At 40.5% G+C, this 19893-nt stretch overlaps 1 protein-coding gene across 5 annotated transcripts in view; it reads left to right on the top strand.

Annotated features, from left to right (window-relative positions):
* Window positions 1-19893, top strand: part of tanc2a (tetratricopeptide repeat, ankyrin repeat and coiled-coil containing 2a) — a 920169-nt gene that overhangs the window by 577329 nt on the left and 322947 nt on the right. For all 5 annotated transcript variants that reach the window (XM_041217622.1, XM_041217623.1, XM_041217621.1 and 2 more), the window contains one exon: window positions 5982-6130. In XM_041217622.1, coding sequence (XP_041073556.1) covers window positions 5982-6130 — 149 coding nt within the window. The remainder of the gene's footprint in view (window positions 1-5981; window positions 6131-19893) is intronic.

Raw genomic sequence — 19893 nt, forward strand, 5'->3', positions numbered from 1 at the left:
TGAAAAGAGGCTGTGTTTCTCTTGTTACTCCTCATAACAATTGCCTCTCATTACTGATATTATCTTGGCAAACACCTTGGGCAGAATTTTGCCATCGGTGAGCAGGGGGCGGGGCCCACTTGCCAATGGGGGATGACGTCTGGCAGAACCCCCGACGTCATCCCACCCCATTTAAATCTTCAGGAAGGCAGGGACTCAGCAAAATCAGCTGCAGGACCGCTGACTTGTCAATGGCCAATTGAGGCCATTGACAGGATCATTTAACCAATTTAAGGACCTGCCTGTCCAGCCTTAAGGTTGGCGGATTGGCCAGGAGCCCCGGCGGGCAATAGAAAAATCATGAAACCTCACCCAGCGGCGGGATGAGGTTTCATGCAGAGTTTTAAAAAGTTTAATAAAGTTATAGTGTAAATTATGAACATGTCCCATCTCATGTGACATTGTCACATGAGGGGGGCATATTAGGGATTTTTTTTTCAAAGTGGAAGCGATTTCCCTGAGGCTGCACTTAGCCCCAGGGAGATGTGCGCTCTATCGCGCACATGCAGGAAAGAGCGCGCACTCGCTTTTGGGGAATCCCCCCACCACTCCGCCCGCACAGGGAGCGTGTAGCACTTCCTGCCGGACATCACGCTGGGCGGGCCTTAATTGGTCCGCCCAGGTAAGATGGCAGCGGGGCCCGCTTCTCCAGCAGGGATCGGCTCCGCACCCATCGGAGATTGGGTCGGACCCACCCGCCCGACAGGCAGAAAATTCTGCCTCTTGTGTTCTCTCCATAAGGGCTGCACAAAAAAATCAAAGTTTCAATTAAATAACTGAATGAACAGATACAACGAGAAACTGCAAATCCAGGAATCTCAAAATAGAAGCAGAGAATGTTGGAAATACAAAATAAAAAACAAATTTATGTTTCAAGCGAAGATTCTTCATGAAAAATGTCTCCACCCAAACTGGTTATTTCCATTCAGATGTTGGTGGACTTTGTGTATTAGCAGAATTTTAATATTTTAATTGTAATCAGATTTCTGCAGATTCCATATTTGAGTTTTGAAACTTTTATTTGTGTTACTATGCCTGTAGAGACCGATAATGTTTAAAAAAGATATTTGACTTCCAGTGACCAACTGAAAAGATCACACAAGATTTCAGGTTTTAAGACCTTTACTGTAATAAACAAACTAAAACGTATTTTGTCTAAGCTTTATTCAGTAGGCAACTTATACTCCAAACTACAGAAAGATCCCCCAATTAACTTTTAAAATGACGGAAAGTCTCCCTTCACAGTTATACAATATCTGTTCCTTAAGTGGACACTTCATTCTCCAGGAATCAGCTATAAAATTATTATCACCTCCCTATAGCTTCCTTTTCCAACCGGATAACTTTTAATTCCCAAACTGACTTTCATAGTGGAGGTTACCCTGGAAATTCCTACCCCTAGCCAAAGCCAGGCAAATCTTCCAGCCTTGTTTAAATCTTCATGAAATTGGCCTCTTCAATCCATCAAAGGGGCCAATCATCTGCCATTCTTCCCCCTTCCAAATAGCACAAATCAGACAACATTCCATGTAATCTGCTGTCGGATGTCCATTTCTGTAACTTCCACCAGGTGCTGGGAGGCACATAAGACAAGATTAGAAGAATTTTGAACGGGGAATGTGTGGGACAGAATAACAGCAAAAATAAACCAACACTTTCTTCTGCCTTTGCACTGGTTCGTGCATCTGTTCCATCTCTTCCTTTCTGCTGTTGAAGCTTCAGCCCATGCCTTTATCACTTCAATGGTGTAATTCTCAAATATCCTTCTATTTAGGCTCCAGCATTAATTCTTCAAACTTAAAACCTCTCAAAATACCATGGGCTGCATCCTTGCTCACACTAGGTTCCACACTTCAATAACTCCAGCCTCTTGCAAGCTGAGCTGGCTCCCTTTGCCCCTGACTGGCCAATTTCAAAATTCCTGTTTTCAGACTTCTTCGTGGACTTGCTCTTTTCTACCTTTCCAATGTTCTCCTGCCACACATCCTCAGACACATTCCCCCATTATCATTTGGTCTCTGTGTATTCCGTCACTATACTCGTATTCTCTGGAATTTTGTTACCCTATGAATTGCCATCTATTTCAAAATTTTCCTCCAACAATATTTTTAGTTCCATCTAGCCTCTTCATTCCTCTCCCTTTTAGTCCATGTATAGTACGTAGAATGTATAGTACAGAAACAGATCTTTCGACTGAGCCAGTCCCTTCCGGAGTTTATGTCTAGCCGTCTCCTAGCCTACCTCATCCAACTCTATCAGCATAACCTTCTGCTCCCTTCTTTCTCAAGCTTACCTGGCTCCCTCTTAAATGCATCTATACTGTTCACCTCAGCTACTATCTGGGGTTGTAAGTTCCACATTCTCAGCCCTCTCTGGGTAAAAGATTTTCTTGTGAATTCCCTTTTTGATTTCTTGGTGACTATTTTATATTGATGGCCTCCAGTTTGCTCTTCCCCACAAGTAGAAGCACTTTCTTTGTGTCCAATCTATCAAACCTTTCATAATTTTAAAGGTCTCTGTAATGTCACTCCTTATTGTCCTCTTTTCAAGAGAATAGTGACCCAACTTCTTTTTCCTTTCCTGATAGGTACAACCACACAGTTCTGGTAAATCTTGTAAATGTTTTTTGCATCCTCAGCAGAGCCACTATATCTTTTTCTATAATATGGCAAAAGAGACCACATTTTATCCCCCTTTATTGTAAAGTGTTTCCAGACATTTTGATCATCTTGCACTTTAACACTGTATAAATGGAAGCTGTAACATATAAAATTATGAGGCTTATAAATGTGTTATGTTTCAGGACTATGTCTTTCATTTAGGGTCAAATAAAGGCAGTCATGTGACCTGTTCTGAAGTCTGCCTGTCAGCATCGCTGGGTGCATTGACTGTTACAGATCAAAGGGAGGCCTGGGTTGTATTACTGAGAAGGTGGTGTAAGGTGTTCACTCTTGGAGACAGTACACCAGTATCTGTGTTTACAGTGGTCAGGATGGTGGTCTCCAAAGCCTCAGGAAGGTGTTAAGAATTTCAGGTTGTAAACAGTTATATTTTGAGCTGTTCATTTGATTCCAGGATCGGAAAGAGTTGGGGTCTAAAGAATAGTTAATTAGCATTTCTACCTGGATACATGGCCTATGTGATCCCCATTGTAATGGTGATGAGTTTTGAAAGGAAAGAGTGCAGAGGAAACCATTGTCAGTTTGAGCTACAAGCTTCTCTAAAATGAATATCACAGACAAAGTTAGTCTATTAAGATCTGGGGGAGAGAGAGAGCAGCTGAAGGTCAAAATGTCTATAGTTCACTGCACAGGAATGCAGTTGGGAGCTTATGCTCTGATTGAAAAGGCAAAGCCTGGAAGGATTTGAAATGAGATTGGAAGATTTTTAAAACAAAAACAGAATTACCTGGAAAAACTCAGCAGGTCTGGCAGCATCGGTGGAGAAGAAAAGAGTTGACGTTTCGAGTCCTCATGACCCTTCGACAGAACTTGCATTCGAGTCCAAGAAAGAGTTGAAATAAGATTTTTGCCTGGCTTGCGCCAGAGGGAGAATTGCCAGGAAAAGCCATCACCATGAAAGACAGTTCTGCAGATAAAAGTTACCAGACTGGGAAAGGAAAGAAACAGAAGTAAATCCTTGGGAGCAAAGCATCTCTTTGGACTGTGCCCAGGAAAATCATATGACTGCTTAAGAGACAGTGTAAAATATATATGTGAAATGGGTTATCAGTTGTGTTAAAAGTAAAAAGGGAAAGTTCCAACCTGTAGTTTGAAGTATAAGTTGCCTAAAAAAAAGTGTTTAGTCATAGTGCTTTTAGTCAGTTTGTTACAATAAATGTCTTAAATCATGAAATGTTGTTGTGTCATCCTTTCAGCTATCATTTGGAAGTTTGGATTTTTTTTTAAGAGTTCGGTCTCCAGCGAGATTTAACAGAGAACTTTAGAAGGTGCTATGGAATGCCTTTTGTCATCCTTTTGTCCGTTTTCCATCCTATTCCCCTTCTCCCGTCCCTCTGCAGACATGATATAACCTCATTTAAGTGGGGGGTGGGACAGGTAGAGCTGGATAAAGGGCCAATGATAGGTGGAAATTGCCAAAAGATGTCATAGACAAAAGGACAAAGAGGTGTTGACAGTGGTGATATTAGTGAAACGTTAACTGTATTCCTCTCCACAGATGCTGTCAGACCTGCTGAGTTTTTCCAGGTATTTTTATTTTTGTTTTTGTTTTGGATTTCCAGCATCCATAGTTTTTTGCTTTTATGATATAACCTCTGCTCATTATGGTTCAGATTGGAAACTAAATAAAATGGGTCCCAGGTATTTATTCATCCCTTGCTTCATGGCCCTGTATTAGTGCTGACACTCAATGGCAGTGTGTTCCCTCAGATTTTTTTTCAACACTGACATTGCTTCGCTGGTGCATCACAAATTTCAATTTGAAAGTGGTAATAGCACACATTAATTTAAAACGGTTCCTTTTTTGACTGCAATACAAGGTACACCTGTACATGTCAGGCATGTATGCATTTTGTAAAGCATCAAGGTATTTGAGCATCAGTCTCTGCAAATGTCCTCCCTGCAACCACACGCAAACTCTGTTGGTCTAACAACATCTGTTAAACTACGTGTGACTACATATGTTTAGGGTAATATGCCTCAGAAGGCTGGGGACTACGTGAAGCCTAAACAATTGTCAACCTTATCAAGGCTTTTCTCAAATTATAGCAAGTACTCTCTTTTTTTCTAATGGCATAAAACAGTTCTGTAGACTTTTAAACAAGAATTTCTTTTGTCATGAAGAAAGTGCATTTTGTAGAGTGTACAGGAACATGTATGAAACTATTTTTCCCACTAATTTCCCCTTATCATGGACAGGGATACAGTTACTGTCTTTGCATCTTGTACAATACCTAAAAAGACCAGCCAGTGGCAAGGTGGAAATGCTACACAGCTGCAACTAAGCATTTATTCTGTATTAATCCAAGAATGCTGTAAGCGTGTTCGCTGGTGAAAACTTCAGCTCGTTCGGATATGAGATCACTGGGAGTTGTTTGTTTAATTTATAGTATTTCTTGACAATGTCCAAAAGTAGTTATTATTATTGAAGCCTTATTAATTTATTACCTCTATATTACCTATTTTAATTATGTGCATCTTTATTCATTCTCCCCTATATACCTTTGAATAGCTCAAATTACCAATGAGGAAGAATCACAGAAGCTCTGCCCTGTTTGTGTGTTGCATGCCGAATTTATATTCCATATATGCAATAAGCTTTTTAACACCCCGCTTAAGCTTATTTTCTTTAGTCACTGGAGGAAAATAGTGCCATTTGTAAGAACTTGTGTGGATTTGCTGTGGTATTTACCTGTAGAACAATACTCAACTTCAGAGTAATTAGTTAGATTGTGCGCTTTGGCAGGGTTCTGGCATAAGAGGAAGCCATATGTGAATGCAAGTTTGTATTTTTGACTGAAACTTTCATTAAATTATCATATCTTTAACCCAACTTTACCTGTTGCATTTGTATTAAAAGGATGTGGTGCATGCTTTGTATTGCATTAATTTTATATTTTGAATATTCTTGATGTGCAGTGCAGGCAGATCTGTTTATGTACTTATGTGATCACATATACCCATTTCAATATCTATTGGGTAGGGGACAGGGGAGGGTGTGAATGTTGCATCTTGTTTTGTACAAAACAACTTTCGAAAAAGATGTTTAATCATTCTGAGAAATATGAACTGCAATTAAACACAATTCCCTGCTTTGCTGTTTGTTGTAGAGATAGTTCAGCGTTTTCTCAGTTAGTACATTTTAGCCATATAAATACAGGACCAGTGGGTTAATGTATTGTGAAACATATCACCCAACTTTTCTTTCTTATGCATAAGATCACTTCTCCAATTGATTTATTTTCTACCTTTTCTGTGCAGGTGACACAGAACAGGAACTGGGACCCCCACCATCTGTGGATGAGGCTGCAAATACACTCATGACACGACTAGGCTTTCTGCTGGGAGATAAAGCCTCAGAGGTACAGACAAGCACAGAATACAGCATGGAGGAACAGGATGAAAATCAGGTATGAATCTGTTTAGAAACAAAATTTAAATGCGTTATGGTTTGTGATATTATACACAGGATACCTGTGGTGGGATTTTTCACACTTGCCCGCCGCCAGGATCTTCTGGTCCTGCCGCAAGTCAATGGACCTCTGGCTGGGGCATCGCCTTGCCCGCGATGGGTCCTGCCCGTGACGGAGCCAGAAAATCCCAGCCCTGGACTGAGTTAGCATTGTTAGAGATACTGTATCATATTTAGTATACTAGCGGATTGTGATAATGCTGTTAGAATGCATTCCAGACAAAGGTGAAGCGTTTCATAACTTTCCCCTTCCCTATAACAATGTAGTGGTCATGTTTTTTTTAGAAAGAGACTGGTTGGAACATGGAATACCCAGCAACAGCAGTGAAAGTAGGATCAAAAAAGCTTATAACAGGGAATTGAATAAATACTTTGAGGGAAAAAATGTAAATGGTTATGGGGAGAGGGCAAGGGAATTGGACTGAGAGAGCGAGTGCAAGTGTGATGGGGCAAGTGGTCTGTGCGCTATAAAATTTTGATATTATGCAGCTTTCTGATTAAGTAAACAATCAATATTGCTAAGAACCCCGTTGCAAATTTTGAGCACAAACCTCTGTCTTAGCTCCGTCTAAATTAGAACAATTGATTTTCCCCATAATTTGGACATATAATTACTGTTACATTTTTAATTATCTGCAAATCTGGAGATGGATTACTCTCCACTTGGCTGGCTGGTTGCAACTCCCACTCAAAACGTTTGCCACTCAGAGAAGGCAGTCAGCTTAATCGGCACCTCATCCACCTCCTTAAGCATCCATCCCCTCTATCACCTGTGTAATGTGGCCGCAGCGTGTACTATTTACAGGATGCACTGAACTTACCAAGGCTTCTTCAGCAGCACCTCCCAAACCTATGACCTCCACTACCTGGAAGGAAAAGGACAACATGCATGGGAACAACGAGTTCTCAAAGTTGCCCTCCAAGTCACACAGCTGCCTGCCTTAGAGATGTATCGTCGTTCCTTCATAGTTTTTTAAAAATTCATTCTCAGGATGTGGGCTTTGCTGGCTGGGCCAGCATTTATTGCCCATTCCTAGTTGCGCTTGAGAAGGTAGTGATGAGCTGCCTTCTTGAACCGCTAAAATCCATGTGGTGTAGGTACACCCACAGTGCTGTGAGGAAGGGAGTTCCAGGATTTTGACCCAGCGACATTGAAGGAACAGCAATATGTTCCAAATCAGGGTGGTGGGTGACTTGGAGGTGGTGGTGTTCCCATCTATCTGTTGCCCTGCATCTAGATAGTACTGGCCGTGGGTTTGGAAGGTGCTGTCTGCGGCGCCTTGGTGAATTCCTGCAGTGCGTCTTGCACATGGTACACCATGCTTCTACTATGCGTCAGTGGTGGAGGGAGTGAATGTTTGAGGATGTGTTGCCAATCAAGTGGGCTGCTTTGTCCTGGATGATGTAAAGCTTCTTGAGTATTGTGGAAGCTGCATTCATCCAGGCAAGTGGAGAGTATCCCAACACATTCCTGACTTGTGCCTTGTAGATGGCGGACAGGCTTTGGGGAGTCAGGAGGTGAGTTACTCATCACAGGATTCCTAGCCTCCGACCTGCTCTTGTCGCCACAGTATTTATATGGCTAGTCCAATTCAGTTTCTGGTCAGTGGTAACCCCCAGTTGATAGTGGGGGATTCAGTGATGGTAATGCCATTGAACATCAAGGCGCGATGTTGGAGATGGTCATTGCCTGGCACTTGTGTGGCACAAATGTTACTTGCCACTTGTCAGCCCAAGCCTGGATATTGTCCAGATCTTGCTGCATTTGGACATAGGCTCTGAGAAGTGGAAATGCATTAAAGTGGCAAGGGTGGTTCAGAGGATGTGGGCGTCACTGGCTAGGCTAGCATTTATTGCCCATCCCTAATTGCCCTTGTTCCAAGGGCATTTAAAAACCAACCACATTGGAGTCACATGTAGGCCAGACCAGGTGAGGACGGCAGATTTCCTTCCCTCAGGATATTAGTGAACCAGATGGGTTTTTACAACAATCAACAGTTGCTTTTTATTAAAATTCGAACCCGGGTCCCCAGAGCATTACCCTGGGTCTCTGGATTACTAGTCCAGCGACAATACCATTACACCATTGCCTTCCCTAGGCTGGCATGGGAGTTGTTAGGGTGAGGGAGGTGAGGTTTAGGAGGCCTGGGAGCTGGAATACCACGTTGGAGAACTGAGGTGGGCCTTCTTACTGACCCACCTCTATACCCACACTTCTCACACAATCCAGTGTGGCTTGCTAACTGCAATCCGAACCTGACACCTTTATGAAAAGATAAAGATGGTGTGTGCAGCCACATAAGGGTTGGGTTTGCGGTTTGTAAGCTGCAAAAGTGTGTAGGCCGGGTTTTCCCGAGGCGAGATGAGGAATCAGCCCCATGTCTCTTATATATTTACAGTGATTTCTCCTGCTTACTGTTTTACCACCTTGTGCAGGGATTGGACTTAAGACATTGGTTGTTTTGAAAATGGATTCTTTTCAACCTTGGAGTTGTGTTAAGGATATACTTCATTACCGTTATAAATCCTCTGTGCTGTCATTTTGCAGTTGATGTAGCATTCACCAGTGCAGTACTATAAACCACATGAATCCTGTTTCTGAAACCTCATTAGCAGAAACCAACTTACCCTAATAAAATTCAAAAGCAGGCATTCCTGAATCTCAAGACTCAGATCAATACTAGCTGTTGCAAATAACCTGGAATGGAGAATGACATCATTACAATTACTGTATATCATTTTACATATCCCTGTGAGTATTGTTCCACTGTTTACACTGCTAATAGTTTTTTTTTCTGTTTGCTTTTTGAAGGCTGCAGTAGCAATTAAAGCTTTACTTTGCATTCAGGTGTAATTGTTTTTTGGTCCCTTCCAGTTTCTTCTGAATCTATCTAAATGAAATTGATAATATAGGCATATAAACAGCAAAAGGGTGGTAAAAGTAGCAGTGGGGCCTATTAGGGACCAAAAAGGGAATTTATGCATGGAGGCAGGGGACATATCTGAGATATTAAATGAATACTTGCACCTGTCTTTACCCAAGATAGAAGATGTTGTCCAGGCCATGGTGAATGAGGAAGTAATTCAGACAATTGAAGAGTTTAAAATTGATGAGGAGTTATTGGATAGGCTGTCTGTATTTAAAGTTGATAAGGCGCCAAGACCGGATGAGGTGCAATCAAGGATACTGAGGGAAATGGGAGTGGAAATTGTAGAGGCACTGGCTCTAATTTGTGCTACTAGTCAGTGCTATTAAATGGTGTTAATTAGAGAAATTTGGAATAATGACCCAGGGGCAATGAAGGGACAGGGACACAAGTCCAATTCTAGATGGTGTGTAACTTGGATGGAGGTGATTGTGTACCACAATCATGCATTTTGGGAAGTGGATTAACTTGGGACTCAGTCCGAATCGTATTACCATCATCAAAGAAAGAAAGAGATTACATTTATATAGTGTCTTTCACTACCCACAACTTTCCAAAATGCTTCAATCAATGGAGCACTTTAGAAATACAGTCACTGCTGTAAAAAGGGAAATGCAAGAGCCAATATGTGCAAATCAAGACTCTGCAATGAGATAATGAGCAGATAATCTGTTTAATGATGTTGGTTGAAGGATAAAAATTGGTAAGATACTGGGGAAAACTGCCCTGTGCTTCTTTGAAAAGTTCCATTGGATCTTTTACCTTAAGCTGAAATGTGACAATCCTATTCCTCTACTGCACTGAAGTGTCAGCCAAGATTATGTGTTTAAGTCTCTGGAGAGGGTCCCCATTTCTTGGAACCCTCTGATTTAAAGTCAGAGACATTGGATGGTTCCAACTCTCACTGAGCACAATAGTTACCCAGGAAAAGTTAGAAGGATTAAAATCAGTTCCAACTCCTGGATAACTACACTACTCACCTCCAACACCACCCCCCCCCGCCTCTTACTGGATCCCAATTCCCCCCACTTCCTGAACACCTGACTACCCCCACCACCCTATGAATACCTCCTTGACCTCCCCAGTGTCCCCCCAGCCCATCCCCCCGCTCTCAGACTACACCCCTCAACCACCCGACCACCCTTCTGATACCTCCGACTACCACCCCTGATGACCCGACTCTTCCCCCAACCCCCTCCCCCCAACCACTTGCCTTGCACACTTACCTTCTCTCCTAGTTTGTCAAAGTGGCTGGGAAATTTAAACCTACTGGAATGCAACAGCAAGTGCACTGCACTGAAAGACTCCAGGATCAGCTATGTTGCACATTTCTCAGCAGGTCCTGGTTGGAACTGTGAGCAAGAAATATGCAGCTCTAGACTAAGGTGAATAAGAAAGAGCAGAGTGGCAATCCAACAGTGATTGACATTCCATGGAAGATTCAGCACATAATTGTTACACAGCCTTTTTGGAATTTGAATGGTTCTCAGAGGTCCAGTTTAAAAAGTATAGTAAAACCATTTAGGTGACCATTCAAACCTGAAGTAAACCATAACGATTTGGAAAGTTTTGATTTTAACTTTGTAAGCGGCCTGGTTACAATGTCCACATAAGCCTGTTTGGATTCCAGATTCTACATCATGAATTGCATCGTGCAACCAGATCGAAGCCAAAATCAGTCAAGATTTTGAGTGCCAAAAGGCAATCCTAAGTTAATGTTGTCTTGTCTGATGTTAGACCAAGAAGCGATTTGCATAACCATTTAGTCAGTGTTAGAGGAATGGATGGAGGCTTTGGCTTTGTGCAACGCTTGCTTGCCCTGAAGGCACTTTGCTATGATCCCAGCTGATGGTAACACTGGACAACTCAGATCCCAGTGTGAAACCTGGCTTGGTAGATCCTAACTTTGTCTTTTTTTGAAACCATGGAGGTCAATTACTGAGCACATACACAAGTGTCTGCTAGTATACTGTTAACACAAAGAATAAATGCATGTATACAAACAGGGCTCCAGACTTCCTGGCACCCAGCTCACAAAAACCTCTAAGTGAAATTGAAGCCAAATGCCACCTTTCTTAACATCCAAATACAATATATAACTTAAACGTAAAGCCATAAAATATATTTGTTTGGGATGTCCTCAGGTGCAGGTTACCGTGCACAGCTGACTGTGAATTATGTATTTTGTTTATTTGCTCATGGAATGTTTGCGTCGTTGGCTAGACCAGCTTTTATTGCCAATCCTTAATTGGTCTTGAGAAGGCGGTGGTGAGCTGCCTCCTTGAACCGCTGCAGTATGGGGACCAACTGAACGGTGGGGGGAGTGAATTTTTGTGGATGGGGAAAGGGGAGCCAATCAAGCAGGCTGCATTGTCCTGAATGGTGTCAAGCTTCTTCAGTGTTATTGGAGTTGCACTCATCCAGGCAAGTGGAGAATATTCCATCACACTCCTGACTTGTGCCTTGTAGATGGGGGACACGCTTTGGGGAGTCTGTTGATCACTCCTTCCGTCACTTCACTGATGATCGAGAGTAGACTGAAAGGTTTGGATTTGTCCTGCATTGTGTGTACAGAACATGCCTGGGCCGTTATTCTATATAAAATATAAACTATTTTCTTCAATGTATTTAGTACTTATTGTAACAAAAAAAATTAATTATATATCGATAAACCAGATCTCCATACTGTGTTGCAAAGTAAACACCTGTAAGGCACTGATGTGCTGTATTAAGCAGTAAAGGACTTGACTCATACTAGGAGTATGGAACTTCTTTGAACATTGATTTTGTTAAACTGAGTTTATTCTGGTTATTTGAACTGCATTATAGGACACAGAAGGTTTTTATCTTTGTCATGAGGCTCTTAATGAATATAATATTTTGGAAAATATCTTTCTTTTAAAATAGAGGTTTAGTCTGCAGGCGTATCTTAATTGGATTAAAGCCAGCTAGTTTGGGTGCTTTGATATGTACTAGTTTTGATACGTAAGGGAGATAGCGTGTATTTGCATTTTTTGAATGGAACATTCATGAAGTGGGGTGAAAACTTGATGCCTTTCTAGCAGATACCAAGCCATATGTTTATATTACTAATAAAATTGGAAGTTTGAAAGGGGTTTCATTGCTAAAAGGTGAAGTTCAAAGAGGCTGTTGATACAATGAAAATTAACGTTCAATGGGGCTGATAGGTATAACTTGAGTAGTTTTCGGGTGTGCAGGCAGAGGCAATGTAAGATCAAAAGGCAGCTGCAAGCCTCCAACTGGCTCCACAGTGAAAAGAACCTCATTTTGAATTTGTAAGGAGAAAATACTCTGCCTGGTGTTTGGTTAAATCTTTGGGTTGCTGTTGCCTTAATGGAGATTAGTTTGGGAATTTGTTAAAAGTTATGATAGTAGTAATTTGTAGCCATGTATATGTATCTTAACTTGTGTGAATTAATAAAATATTTCATTTAGTTTAATGTAAAGTCTCAAAAATTAGTGGTCTGATTCCTGAGTTTAGAGTCGTATCTCAAACATCACTAATAAATTATTGGTCATGATAGTTGTTTAAAGTTTCCTGCTGGGATTTTGAAAAATAACTCTGCCTTACCAACTGTGTTGGTCATAACCGTCTTGCTGTTTAATCATATTGTTGAATAACTAAACAAAATATGAACACTTTGGGCTAAGCAGTATGATTTTCTAGGGCCAAGGATTTATTCAGAGTAAGTTTTCAAAAGTTGCTCTTGTAAGGTCCCTTGAAATAGGTTATGTCTTGTAATAAATGAAACATATTTAACTTCCTTTTTCGTTTTCTTCCCTTTTTCGCAATCGAGGATTCTTGTTTCCCCGCCCCACCAACCCCACCTCCACACACTGTGCTTGACAGGGTCCTCAGCCATGCCTTTCCATGTCCTGCAATACTTCTTCCATTCCTTTCTCCTCCCTCCCAGAACTGCAATAAGGTTCCCTTTGTCCTCACTTCCCACGCCACCAGCCACCATATTCAAAGGATCATCCTCTGCCATTTTCACTACCTCCAGCATGACAGCGCCACCAAACACACCTTCCCCTCCCTTCCTCTGTCAGCATTCCGAAGGGATTGTTCCTTCCACGACATCCTGGTGCACTCCCCTATCACACTCAACATCATGTCCCTTTCCCATGGCACCTTTCCATGCAATCACAGGAGGTGTATCATCCATCCTTTTATCTCCTCTCTCCTCACCATCCAAGGCCTCAAACACTTCTTCCCTGTGAAGCCGCAATTTACTTGTACTTTTCTCAAATTAGTTTCACAGAATTGTTACAGCACCATTTGGTCCGTTGCGTCCGAGCCAGCTCTTTAAATAAACAATGCACCGACTGCCATTTCCCCGCCTTCTCCCCGTAACCCTGCACATTCTTCCTTTTCATATAATCCAATTTCTCTTGAATGTCTTGAATGAACCCTGCCTCCACACATGCTCAAGCAGCACATTCCAGATCTTAACCACTCGCTGTGTGAGTGAGTTTCTCTTCATGTCGATGTATTGTTTCTTTTGCTGATGTATTCACTGCTTACAATGCAGTCTCCTCTACACTGGGGAGACCAAATGCAGCAAATGCTTCTGGTTGCTTGCCGTTTCAATTCACCACCTTTCCCTCGGCTTTCTGCAGTGTGCCAGTGAAGCTCAGTACAAGTTTGAGGAACAACGCTTCATCTTCTAATTAAGCACTTTACAGCCTTCTGGACTCAACATTGAGTTCAACAATTTCAGACCATGAACTCTGTCCCCCATTTTGATTCTGTTCTTGTGCCATGTGTTGGTTTGAACCTTGTCTTTCATGTTTTTCCTTTCGGGCAGAGCTGCTCATTGTTTTGCCATTATAATTCACTCTGGGCAAATACTTTGTCTTCCTGCTACAACAATTCCCATTGCCTTTTGTTCCATGATATCTTTGTAATTTAATGCTATCCTTGATCTTCCCTTTTGTTCTCCCCCCCCTCCCCACTTTCAACGGCATTGAACCCATCACATTTCTATCATCTTTCAATTCTGAAGAAGAGTCATATTCGACTTGAAACGTTAACTGTTCCTCTGTCCACAGATGCTGCCGGACCTGCTTAGTATTTCCAGCACTTGCAGTTTTTATTCCGTGTTTAATTAGCTTTGGTTTCTTTGACTTTCCAGCAAACCCTCTGGGTAGCCATGGCAAAAATATCCACAACTGCTGCTGCTGACGTGTCCTGTTGGAATAAGAGCTTGATAGTTTTCCCAATCAACAATAATTAGCCTCCATATTAGAAACTGAAAATCAGCATTCAAATAAAATGAATGTACACATAGCATGTCAGTACCTTTTTGTAACACCAGAGCATGTCCAGTACATGGTGCATGCTGTTAGCCATCGCCAGTCTAAGCATGGCTAACTGTTTTCAGGAAGGTGGTTAACAGTCCACAGTTGAAAAGACATTAATTTAATAGAAAATAGATGTGAAAGAATTCCAGAGGCTGTGATACGGCTTCAGATGAAGTTGAACTGCTTAAGGTGTGGTAAAAGCAAAATACTGCGGATCTTAAGGTGTGGTATTGTCTATGCTGTCACCTGAGCTCCCCACAGTGGCAGCTTTTTAACTTACTCATGGTCCATTATCATTTTAATATGAAAACAATGGGTCATGTCATATATAAATATCAGGGAAGCAGGATGATTTGCAATAATAAAGCAGAAATCATACTCCCAGGGCAGAAACTGTAGTGCTGTGTTTCATATCAGACGTCTCTGTCAAAAATGAGATCTGCTGAAAATCTAAGAGCAGCAGGAGGCTTTTGCTATAATTGAGTGTTTGACAGTTTGCCAAATAGTGCATTATAATGAAGTCGCTGAGGTGCACATTGTGATGAGAGTCCCACTGATTAACTACAAATGCAGTAGAAAATGCTTGAGCCAATTTGCCTCTTCTTTTGTAGAACGCTCACTGGGTTTTCTTTCATTTTAGTTTGTGACACATTCACACCGCTATATCAGTCCTGTACGCCATTAGGATTTGCTTTTGTTTATTTAGCAAAAGATTAACCTTTGCATTAGCACACACCAAAAATGTATTCTTCATTCTATAGAATGATCTGCTTCTACAACTGCTTATCAATTCCATTAAATGGATGAGAAGCCTAACTATAGCTAGAATGAATTTTCTGGTGAGTTTCATATTGGAGTAAAGAACTGACAGCTGATTTATTAGTCCAGGATCTTCCCCAATTTACCAGCATTAAACAATTTGGGCTGTTCATTATAACCATTGGCAGACAGAATGAAAGAAAATGTGAGTTTACATAACTAGTTTGCCTAAAAACTTATTACTTTATATCTCTTGATCTGTCGTAAGGGGCTGTATTTTTGTGCATTGTTTCCCACTTTCTTTCCCAAACCCCTATACCAGGATTATGCTGATGTAGCTTGAAGCAGTTTGTTCTCAAGTGATGTTTGTAGAAGCCTGTGGGTGGGTTGCCTGGTCAGTGTGTAAGAGAATAGCAATTGGCCCAAGGAGTTCTAAAGAGAGGTGTCTGGACGGAAGGACTAGTAACAAATAAATGTCATCAAAACTTGTATTAAATCGTTCCATTTATTGTCGGTTTTGCATGTTATACCATTAACTGAGAAAGAGTACATTGAGGTAATACAGAGGTTGCTGACATCCTGTACTTGTAAATGCCTGGAAAGAGATTTATGGCTTTGGATGTAACTAAAGCCATTCTTAAAATAACAGATGTTTAAGAAATAACAGGAGCCAAGTAATGGACAATATCATTTCAAGATCAACTGAGGCTGAATGGATGTTACATCTGTTACTCTGTGTAGTAAGGAAATGGTTTGTGTTATTTTAAGGCTCTATTTTCATTGTTTGTGTTTTTGTATAAAAGTTACTCACACCGTGGGTCAAGTAAAATTTTACCGAGGTTTGGTCTGTGTGATTCTGATTATTCCTTAATTATATTTTAACTCTGACCCCAAATATAATTTTTAGCATTAAATAAAGGGTATAAATGTACTTTTAAAATTATTTACTTAAAAAAAATCAAATATTGCTGAACTCAGGTGACATTCTGTGGATTCTGTGTCTAAATATCTTTTTCCATATTGTTCAGACCTATTTCTCCTTCCATAAAACTGAGATTTTGTGAGTAAAGAGACTGACCATCTGATTTTCCCTTGCATACCAAAGCACCAAGTCTTTTCTCAGTGAATTCTGCTGTAACATTATTTAAAACAATTAAAATGAATGCAATACTTTTAAGATGGTTTAGTAGAGTAACTAAGAAGAAACTAGTTGGTGAGTAGGTAACCAGAGGACACAGAGTTAAGATAATTAACAAAATAACTATAAATGGGAAAAATGTTATTATATAGCAAGTTGTTATAATCTGGATTACACTGCTCGAAAGCAGTCATTTGTAACTTTTGAAAGGGAATTGGATATATATTAAAGGGACAATTTTCAGGACTATGGAGAAAGAATGGGGAAGTGGGAAGAATTGAATAGCTCTATCAAAAAGCTGATGCTAGCAAGATGAGCTGAATGGCCTCTTGCTGTGCTGTAAGATTCTATAAATTAATTGAATTATCCTAAGCATGCTAAATTTGAATTCACTGTTTGTGGTATAGATTCCAGTGTGTGGGAATTCTTTCAGTACAGTTGAAAACAGGTCATATTTTCTTAATGTTTTGCTAGATTTGCTGTACCACGTAGTAAGAAGTTAAAAGCACCCCAGTGCTGATAGAATGCAATATACCACATCCAAACCTCAAGATTATTAGTGGAAAAATTTCTTTTGACCATTTATAAAATTTGATCTGTGCTATGTAGAAAATAATGCATTTAACAATTGAAACTTTGTTTTCTTTTTCAAACCTCTCATTCCTTCTAATTGAATTGTACCAGTTTCAAATCATTCCTATCTATCTAGAGCACTCATCAAACACAATCTGTCATGTCTGCCCTCCATCAAGGAAAATTGTAAACTGCACCTGAAAGGGACCATTCAAGATATGCAGTTTTTGAGCACATTTGGATCTTAGTCCTCAAGGCAAAATATTTTCATCTCAACCCTGCCACCAAAGCATATGGATAACTCCAGAGTTTTTCCCTACATTATAAACAGAGATTCATTCCAGGTGCAAATTATTTTTCATATGAAGAAGTATTCTGATATCAAGTCATGAAATTGAATTTCACAAGTTTATATCAGTATCCTTTTCTTCATTACTTAGAGTTTAACTTGAAATAGTATTCAGGATTAACCTTTTCTATTCCTCTGTATTATGCTATTTCTCCCTTGAGGACTTACCTCTCTTTTCCTGGAAAAGCCTCTTAAAAACCTCTCTCTTTAACCTTGATTTCCATTCCATTTGTCTCTAACTTCTTCCCAACTTCTGCTGAGCTTCCTCCTGTCCTTCTTTAAGCTGCTCTTTTGTTTGAGGATGATGATACTGGCAATAACTTACTGAGTATCATTCTGTGAACATTAGCCAATCTTCACTAGTTTGCCCAAGTAGTCATTGTTTTCCTGTGAGCTTTGACAATGAGTTTTTGGCAGGTTTTTTGACCAGGAACATAGGAACAAAAAAGGACTTTGGAGCAGGAGTAGGCCATTCAACCATTCGAGCCTGCTCTGGCATTCAATACGATCATGGCTGATCTTGTTGTATCTCAGCTCCACTTTTGCCGTCTGTCCTCTCATAACACCCCCCCCCCCCCATCTATCAGATATCTGTTTGACTGCCTTGAATAAATTCAATGACCCAACCTCCACTGTTCTCTGGAAAAGAGAATTCCACATAGTAATTATCCTTTGAGAGAAAAAAATTCTTCTCATCTCAGTGTTAAATGGTAGACCTTTTATTCTTAAACTGTGTCCACTGGTTTTAGTCTCTCCCACAAGTGGAAACATCCTCTCAGTATCCATCCTATCAAGTCTCCTCAGGATCTTATATTTCAATAAGATCACCTCTCATTCTTCTAAACTCAACCTGTCTAGGCTGTATAGGCTCAACCTGTCCAACCTTTTCTTCTTAAGATAAGCTCGTTGTCCCAGGAATGAGTCGAGTGAGCTTTCCCTGAACTGCTTCTAATGCAACTATATCTTTTTTCAAATAAGGAGACCAAAACTGCACACAGTATTCCAGGTGTGGCCTCACCAAGGCCCTGTGCAGCTGCCGTAAATCTTCCTACTTTTATATTCCATTCCCCTTACAATAAATGCCAACATTCCATTTGCCTTCCTAATCACTTGCTGTACCTGCACACTAACATTTTGCGATTCATGTACCAGGATACCCAGATCCCTCTGTAGCACCGAGTTCTGCAATCATTCTTCACTTAAATAGAATACTGCTTTTCTATTCTTCCTGCCAAAGTGAACATTTTCCCACATTATACTCCCATCTGCCAAATTTTTGCTCACCCACTTAACTTGTCTGTATCCCTTTGCAGATCTCTACCTCCTCTTGACAATTTGCTTTCCTTACCTATCTTGGTGTTATCAGCAAATTTAGTTACCATAAATCCACCCCTTCATTGAAATCACTGATGTAGATTGTAAATAATTGAGGCTCCAGGACTGATCCATGCAGCACTCCACTTGTCACAGCCTGCCAACCTGAAAAAGACCCATTCATCCCTACATTCTGCTTCCTGTTATCCAACCAATCTTTTATCCATGCCAATATGTTACTCCCTTAACCATATAATCTTATTATGTGTAGTGACACCTTATTAAATACCTTCTGGAAATCCAAGTACACCACATCTACAAGTTCCCCTTTATTCATCATGCTTACTCCTGTTTCAAAAAACTCTAATAAATTAGTTAAACACAACTTCCCTTTCACAAACCCATGTTGACTCTGCTTGATCAAATTACGATTTCTGAAGTATTCTGTTATGATGGAATACAATGGATTCTAGCAATTTCCCTCTGACAGATGTTAGGCTAACTGGCCTGTAGTTTCCAATTTTCTGCCTCCCTCCTCTCTTAAATAAAAGGTGTTGCATTAACTATTTTCTAATTCACTGGGATCCTTCCAGAGTCCAAGAAATTTGGAAGATTATAACCAATACTTCTACTGTTTCTGCAGCCAGCTCTTCTAAGACCCCAGGATGCAGACCATCTGATCCTAAGGACTTGTCAGACTTTAGGTCTAATAGTTTTCCATGACCAGGAAAGATAACAGTGCAGAATATAATAGGAGTAGACCATTCAGCTGCTTAAACATGTTCCAACATTTAATTAGATTCTTTACTGAACTCTGCCTACCCGTCTTGGCGTTGTAATACCCTTATGTAACAAAAATTTACCAATCTTGGTTTGGAATTTCCACTTGACCTAGCCTCAACAATTTTTTGAGGGATAGTGTTCCAGACTTTCACTCCCCTTTGTGTGAAGTGCTTCCTGAATTCATTGCTCCATGGCCGAGCTTTAATTTTAAGGTTCCCTGCATTCTTGTTCTGGACTTCACCACCAGTGGAAATAGTTTTTCTCCATCAAATCATTTAAACATCTTAAACATCTCAATGGGAATGAAAGCTTAGTCTGTCTAACTTGTTCAAATAATTTCACCCTTTTAGCCCTGGTATCATTCTGATGAATCTGTACTGTACCCCCATCAAGGCCAGTATATCATTGCTGAGCTGTGATGCCCAGAATTGAACTCTGTGTTCTAAAGGGATGTCTAACCAGCACTTTATATAACTATAAAGTAATTTCCACCCCCTTGGGCCAAATGCCAACATTCCATTAGCCTTTAAATT

The sequence above is a fragment of the Carcharodon carcharias genome, chromosome 23 (genome assembly GCF_017639515.1).
Source record: "Carcharodon carcharias isolate sCarCar2 chromosome 23, sCarCar2.pri, whole genome shotgun sequence".
Taxonomy (NCBI): domain Eukaryota; kingdom Metazoa; phylum Chordata; class Chondrichthyes; order Lamniformes; family Lamnidae; genus Carcharodon; species Carcharodon carcharias.